This window comes from Fundulus heteroclitus, chromosome 24 (assembly GCF_011125445.2).
Source record: "Fundulus heteroclitus isolate FHET01 chromosome 24, MU-UCD_Fhet_4.1, whole genome shotgun sequence".
Taxonomy (NCBI): Eukaryota; Metazoa; Chordata; class Actinopteri; order Cyprinodontiformes; family Fundulidae; genus Fundulus; species Fundulus heteroclitus.
Window position 1 is genome coordinate 11,001,887 of NC_046384.1, and position 7,776 is coordinate 11,009,662.

The 7,776-nt window shown below is 41.3% G+C and overlaps 1 protein-coding gene across 2 annotated transcripts; it reads right to left on the reverse strand.

Annotated features, from left to right (window-relative positions):
* Positions 1 to 301: 301 nt before the first annotated feature.
* On the reverse strand, positions 302 to 2,280 carry LOC118557824. Of its 2 annotated transcripts, none has more exons than XM_036128232.1 (5): positions 2,163 to 2,280; positions 1,706 to 2,017; positions 1,477 to 1,597; positions 1,205 to 1,241; positions 302 to 1,115 (listed from the first exon to the last, which is right to left on the reverse strand). In XM_036128232.1, exons 1-5 carry the CDS (start codon positions 2,227 to 2,229, stop codon positions 1,032 to 1,034), a joined length of 621 nt encoding a protein of 206 aa, XP_035984125.1. In that variant the 5' UTR covers positions 2,230 to 2,280; the 3' UTR covers positions 302 to 1,031. The 2 variants fall into 2 exon arrangements, with proteins under 2 accessions (XP_035984125.1, XP_035984124.1); XM_036128231.1 differs by having other exon boundaries at positions 1,477 to 1,621.
* Positions 2,281 to 7,776: the final 5,496 nt, after the last annotated feature.

Consider the following 7,776-nt stretch of genomic DNA (forward strand, 5'->3'; position numbering starts at 1 on the left):
GCAGCGGCCTAACCGGCGCTGCCCATTGAGTCCTGACAATTGATTACAAACATTTCCTTAGTCTTGACATTCCCAGATCCTTAGTTCCTTTATATTTTTACCTTTATTGGATCACACCTGGGCTGCACAGTGGAACAGTGGATAGCACTGTTGCAGCAAGAAGGTCCTGGGTTCGAGTGCTACCCTGGGTCTTTCTGCATGGAGTTTGCATGTTCTCTCTGTGCATGCATGGGTACTCTGGCTTCCTCCCACAGTCCAAAAACTGTTAGGTTAATTTGCCTCTCTAAATTCTCCTTAGGTGTGAGTATATGCGTGCCTATCTCCAGCTGTTTCGCCCAATGACGGCTGGAGATAGGTACCAGCACCCCTCGCGACTCCAACAGTGATAAGCGTGTAAGAATTTTTTTTTTTTTTTTTTTTTGCATACACAAACCTCTGTTTGCTGGATCTGTGGTCCGTTTCCTCTAATATAACTGCTGAAACAGCGTCTGGTTTGTGGCCTGCCATCCTAACACACCGTTCCAGCTCTACCCACACATTTTCATTTTGACTGACATCAGAGCTTTGTGATGGCCACTACAGAGCAGCGACTTTTAGATGCTGCTTTGGTATTTCAACATAATGTTTTTTTCCTCACAATGGCATCTGTTTTACAAAATGCACGAGTCTGTCTTGCAGCAAAAGCACCTACGCAGCATGATGCTGCTACTGTAACACTTCTTTTGATTTTTTTCCGTTATGTCACACCAGGATGCATCGCATTTGAGGTGTTGGCATAAAATGCGTCTTCGCGTGTGTCTCCATTTAACTAAGAGGGTGAATTGACCTTTACAAAGCCATGTTCTGTGAAAGGCACAGTGAACTTAGTTTTGTATTTTGAATTTGAAGAAAACACTTTTGGCAAATAGAAACTATTGTGTTTCAGTCCAAACTGACCTGAACCAGGTTAACTTGTACATAAGTAAGGATTAAAAATATAGTTCCACAAAGGTGACCATTCAAATGAAGTTATTTATATTGTCAGAATTAATTTAATAGTTAGGCAAGACGGTCGTTGAATAAAGTCCATTCTCTTTCTGAATGTAGGTGCTGTATGGCTCAATGTCAACGAAGTCCTGCAGAAAAACACATGCAGAAAAAATAAGTTTGCAATATGCACGTATGAATAGATGAAAGGTATGCATTTGTTTTTTATGTCTAGTACCTCATTTGGATGACGGTGGCTTGATTGTGGCTGCTCTCTGTTAGGAAATTAAATCCAGAGATGCAGATCTTTATTATGTGTTTTTAAGACAGTAAATGCAAATACAGCCTGTTATCTTCTATCTACCACACTTAATCTGTGGCAGTTTAATGGTGTCTTTAGTTAGTTTTATTTACAGAAAATGAATCATTAAAAGAAAGATTACTATCAAAATTCTTTATTGAAATCAGTATAAATAAAATATATTTATGGATATTGTATTAGTTTCTCACCGACAGTAATATCTTCTGTGAATATATCCTAGAATAACCAAAAGTAAGATGAGTAGGAGAAGTGCAGCAATCAAAGCAAAAGGAAGAGTCACTCCTGCAGAATGGCTCCAAACTTCATCTGCTGGATTATCATCAGAAAATGAGCCTTTATTAAAAGAAAAAGAAAAAAACATTGCTTGAGATTATGTAGTTAGTGTAAGCTTGATTCAGCCAATAAAAATGTTCTCACCATTAACTGTGATGTTGAGATGGAGAAAATACGTTCCTTCAGCTTTTGAACACTGACAGGAGTAGCTCCCACTATCAGCTGGTGTTAAACTGGTCAAATGCAGAAACACAGTTTGGTTCCTTGTTGAAAGAGTAAACCTGGAGTCACACTCATTAGTAAAGTTGCCTTCATCCTTATAAAGCAGGCTGCATTCCTCTCCACTGCTCCTCTCTGTTCTGATTTTGCACACTATCAGCATGATGATATTTGATGTTTCATTGGTGCAGATTGGAGTGAAATCTGGTTCTATCCCGATTGTTTTCACAAGAGTCTCTGCAAGCAGTAAAATGTAATCGGTAAGAAATTATCTGATTCCTGTAATGTGAATTAAAATTACACTTTACCAACAGAAACTGAAAGTTTGCAGCAAAACATCACTCAACACGCAATTTGAAGAAAATTAGTCTCTCTACGTTACCTTTGCCGTCCAAAAAGCAGGAAAAACATGGCAGAAGCAGTAAAAGGCTGATTCTCAGAGCATCCATCTGATCATCTGCTGCTCTGGGAGGGTTAAGTTTGCTGAACTGTAGAGAGGTCGCCTAAACTATCCTCTCAACTTTCTGGGCTACACAGACCACACATTTCTATCTCTCAAAGTGGGACAGGAGGATGTGACACTTTTCTAAAAAGGAAATGTGTCTACATGACGATTGTATCAGAGGTGAAGGTACTCCAGAATGTTGAAATGTTAGACAGGACTTCCTGCCTTGTTTTCTGTATCATTGGTGGGTTGGTAAGACTAGATTTAAATGTCAAGTTTGCTTTGTGGTCTTCACATATTTAGAAGCTTGAAAGCAAGCTGTAAAGAGAAGAAAGCGGCATGTTGTTGGTGGATGTAGGTTATGCCCCATTCTCACAACGTGACAAAGCAACAAATATCCATTAGACGTTGCAAAAAACTGAAGTTTCTTTAGAGATGCATGGATACAAATACATATCTGATGATATATTAGACTCACTGATAAATATACATAGAGTCCTGAACAGTAGAATAACCTCACACTGAAATCTTTGGTGCAGTGCATTAATAATTTATTTTCTATTTTCCATATTTAATGTTAAAAGGGATAGCTACAAATGCATGTATTTTCCCTTATATCGGATTAAAATTATACATGACAAATGACAATAAGTACATTTAAGTTGAAGCTGAAAAAGTGGAAATACAAAAAAATTTATTTCCCAAATGTCAGATGGTGCAAAAGTTAGCAAAACCTTTTTAAAATGGCATAGAAAAGGAAGACGTTGCCTTGTATTAAAACAATGCGGTTGGATGAAAAGATCTCCCCACAAAGACGTCTGCAGATGTCTGAATGTGGTTTAAAGTGGGTAAGCAGAATCTGCTGATGGTCTAACCAAGTCAGACTTTCACCTAGTTTTCAAAGTGTTTTTCTAGGTTAAACAAAGTCGAGCAACCTCAAAAGCTTTTTACAACTTAATATTTTTGTATTATCATAAAGCAAATAATGAACCGTAACAACCATAATAAAACTTTTAAAAATATATAATGAGCTGTAACAAATATATACATTTCATAATTACCTTTATCCATCTGAGTTTCAGCTTGACCGAAGAAGGACAAGTTATAGGTGTCCTACCAGACATTGAGTGGTTGCTGGCGTTCCTACCAGAAAAATGGTAAAACTGCAATAAACAGACATTTTTCAGACAATATTGCAGCTAACTGTAACAATATCACGACAACCGTTAACCCTTGTTCTTAATGTCCCTCAATCAGCTGGTTTGGATACCTCAGCTGAACTGTGTGAGAAATTCCTGAGCTTTTTTATTAGTAAGGCTGTGAGCATTACAGCCCTCATTGGTCCTGCTTCCCTTGAACTGTCCATCTCTCGTACAAATACTGCTGTTTATAATAAATTTGAGCATGCTACTCTTCCTCTTTTAAAAGACATTACTGCTCAGAAGTCTGTCAGTTCTCCAATCGATCCGAGACAACTTCATCTTTTTAAAGAGGTTTTTCTCATTGTGGCTCCTAATGCTTAAACATGTAGTTGTGACATCTAATTTTAGACCCATCTCAAAATTCCCTTTTATGTCTTAAATCCTAATGAATTTTGTTTGTAATCAACTGGTTTTATACTTAAATGAACATCACCTTTATGAATCTAGTTTCAAAACCCACTATAGTGGTGAGTCAGTGCTGTCAAGGGTTTTAATTACATTCTTTAACTATAGATTCTGGTCACTGTGTTATCTTAATATTGATGGATCCAACTGCCGCTTTTGACAGTGGACCATCAGATCCTTTAAACATTCTTGGAGGACTGGATGGACATCTATGGTGTTGCTTTAGAGTGCTTTCAACCTTATTTAATGAGGAGAATTTTTTGTTATGTTTGGTTAGGTTCTGTTGACCCGTCAGTAGCATCTCTTAAATGTGGAGTTCCTCAAGGCTCAGGTCTCTGCCCTTTACTGTTTCTGCTCTGTTTACTTCTACCTGGCTTAATTCTCCGTAAATATGGTGTCACCTATCATTTCTATGCTGATGACAGCCAAAATTATATGCAACTGGAACTGGGGAAATCAGTACTCCATAATGCACTTTCTAGATTGTATTGCTGAAATCAATGCATGGATGACATGGCATCTTTTGCATTATAATGTAAGGTCTGGGTCCTTTATCAGATTATTTGATTCAGACAGCAACAAACCTGGGTGTGAGAACGATTTTCAACTTTATGCACAGATGAAATGTGTAATCAAGTCAACTTTTTATAATCTGAGACATTTGTCTAAAGTGTGTCCTGGGTTTTCCTCTGGGTCTCCTCCCGGGGACATGCCTGAAAAACCTCACCAGGGAGGCGTCCAGGAGCCACCTCAACTGGCTCCTCTTGACGTGGAGGGTCAGCGGCTCTTCTCTGAGTCCTGCCCGGATGACTGAGCTCCTCACCCTATCTCTAAGGGAGACCCCAGACACACTACGGAGAAAACTCATTTCGCCCGCTTGTATCCAGGATCTCGTTCTTTTGGTCATGTCCCAAAGCTCGTGACTATAGATGAGGGTAGGAACGTGGATCAACCGGTAAATCGAAAGCTTTGCCTTTTGGCTCAGCTCTCTCTTCACCACAACGGACCGGTACAGCGCCCGCTTCACAGCAGACGCCGCACCAATCTGCGTGTCGATCTCCCGCTCCATCTTCCCCTTATTCGTGAACAAGACCCCAAGATCCTTAAACTCCTCCACTAGGGGCAGCACATCCTCCCCAACCCAGAGAAGGCACTCTACCCTTTTCCGGCTTAAGACCATGGTCTCGGATTTGGAGGCACTGATCCTCATCCCAGACGCTTCACACAGAACCACGTCATCCGCAAATAGCAGAGACACAATCCTAAGGCCACCAAAATGGATCCCCCCCCCATTTTGGTGGCCTTAGGATTGTGTCTCTGGGGGGGGGGGGGGGGGGGGGGGTCATAACAGCGCAGCATAACGGGTACTTAACTTGGCAGACGAGTCAAGACGGACGAGAAATGGACTTGACAGGCTTGGTGTAGGTGAAGGCTGAAGCAAACAGGACTTGACAGGCTTGGTGTTAGTATTGACCGAAGACGAGCCGGCGATGAGGAACAAACTGAGGTGAGTCTTATAGCCAGGTGAGCAGGTGTAGCCAGTCGATAGTTAATTAGAGTCTGACAGGTGTGCCTAATCAGGGCAGCACTGTGGAAGAAGGAGCCAGGAAATGCTTAGGGTGCAGTCAGCAAGGCTGCACCATGACACCAACGAGATCTAGAGAAACTCATCCATGTGTTTATCTTTAGTAGCATTGATTACTGCAATGGTGTTTTCACAGGTCTGCCCAAAAAAAAAAAAAAAAAAAAAAATCAGGCAACTGCAGCTGATTCAGAACGCTGCTGCTCACGTCCTCACTAAGACTAAGAAAGTAGAGCACATTGACCTGGTTCTAAAGTATTTATACTTGTGTTGCACCGATACCGATACCAGTGTCGGACAGGGCGCCGATCTAGCACTAAAATGGAGGTATCAGCATCGGCGAGTACCAACAAATAGGGCACCGATACCATTTTGATGTTTGTATGTCACTTGAATTTAGCCTTCTCTCTCCCGACACTCACTAGTATTATGTTGTGCCATAATATGCCATGATAATTCAATTCAATTCAGTTTTATTTATATAGCGCCAAATCATGAAACATGTCATCTCAAGGCACTTTACAAAATCAAGTTCAATCATATTATACAGATTGAGTCAGATTATACAGATTGGTCAAAAATGTCCTATATAAGGAAACCAGTTGATTGCATCAAAGTCCCGACAAGCAGCATTCACTCCTGGGGAACCGTAGAGCCACAGGGAGAGTCATCTGCATTGTACATGGCTTTGCTGCAATCCCTCATACTGAGCAAGCATGAAGCGACAGTGGGAAGAAAAACTTCCCATTAATGGGAAGGAAAACCTCCGGCAGAACCGGGCTCAGTATGAACGGCCATCTGCCTCGACCGACTGGGGTTACAGAAGACAGAGCAGAGACACAACAAGACAGACAAAAAAGCACAGAAGCACACATTGATCTAGTAATCTGTTCTACATTAGATGGTAGTAGCGGGTGAGCCGTCTTCTCTGGATGATGTCACAGTTAACAGAACGCCAGACCAGGAATCAGGAACCTATGAAGAAAAAGAGAGAGAGCAAAAAGTTAAAAGCTGAAATGACGACAGTCATTTCAATGTAATACAATGCAAAACTGGAGAACAGTAGACTGAAGAACAGTAGAAATCAGCAGAATGAGAAAATTAGACCCTGATGTCCTCCAGCAGCCTAGGCCTATCACAGCACAACTATAGAGATAGCTCAAGGTAACATGAGCCACTCTAACTATAAGCTTTGTCAAAAAGGAAAGTTTTGAGATTAGTCTTAAAAATAGATAGGGTGTCTGCCTCACGGACCAAAACTGGGAGTTGGTTCCACAGGAGAGGAGCCTGATAGCTAAAGGATCTGCCTCCCATTCTACTTTTAGAGACTCTAGGAACCACCAGCAGACCTGCTGTCTGAGAGCGAAGTGCTCTGTTAGGAACATACGGGGTAATCAGAGCTCTGATATATGATGGAGCTTGATTATTAAGGGCTTTATACGTTAGAATGAGAATTTTAAATTCTATTCTTGATTTAACAGGAAGCCAATGAAGGGAAGCTAAAATTGGAGAAATATGATCCCTCTTGTTGATTTTCATCAGAACTCTTGCCGCAGCATTTTGGATCAGCTGAAGACTTCGAACTGCATTTTGTGGACTTCCTGATAGTAAAGAATTACAATAGTCCAGCCTTGAAGTAACAAATGCATGGACTAGTTTTTCAGCATCACCCCTGGACAGAATGTTTCTAATTTTGGCGATATTCCGGAGGTGAAAAAAGGAAACTCTGGAAACCTGTTTAATATGGGATTTAAATGACATGTCTTGGTCGAAAACAACACCAAGATTTTTAACTTTATTACCAGAGGCCAAGTTAATGCCATCCAGATTAAGTGATTGATTAAGAACTTTATTTTTTGAAGACTCTGGTCCAAAGATTACAACTTCTGTCTTGTCAGAATTTAAATGCAGGAAATTTAAAGTCATCCAGCTTTTGATGTCATCAAGACATGACTGCAGTCGAAGTAACTGATTAACCTGACAACAGCCAGCTGCATGTATCGCTCCGCCTAGCTCCACTCACATACATCTGGGACACCGCCATAGGCATTGCCTTTACTGAAGGCTGGGCCTTATCAAAACTCCTTGCATATGATTGGATAAGCCACTTGTCTGTCATCTTTATCGACGTGCTATTTCAACCACCCACACCGAAGCTAACCCGTGACGCTGATGAGACCGACGCCGGAAAAAAAAAAACTTTTTTTTTTTTTTATGTGTTTGCGGCTCTAGTGCAGGGTTTCCCGCAGCGCTATCTTGGCGAGGCGGCCGCGGAGAGCAAGTCATCCACCCCCCCCCCCCCCCCCCCCGCGAGTCGGTCCGCCTCGCATAAGCAAATTCCTGCGGGAAACACTGTAGTGGC

Bases quoted from the DNA above. Each gene is read 5' to 3' on its own strand.
- LOC118557824 (XM_036128231.1), bottom strand. From the start codon at position 2,229: ATGGATGCTCTGAGAATCAGCCTTTTACTGCTTCTGCCATGTTTTTCC. The intron at 2,018-2,162 runs GTAACGTAGAGA...TACTGCTTGCAG, and splicing joins CTGCTTTTTGGACGGCAAAG to AGACTCTTGTGAAAACAATC. The intron at 1,622-1,705 runs GTGAGAACATTT...CTTTTAATAAAG, and splicing joins TCTCAACATCACAGTTAATG to GCTCATTTTCTGATGATAAT.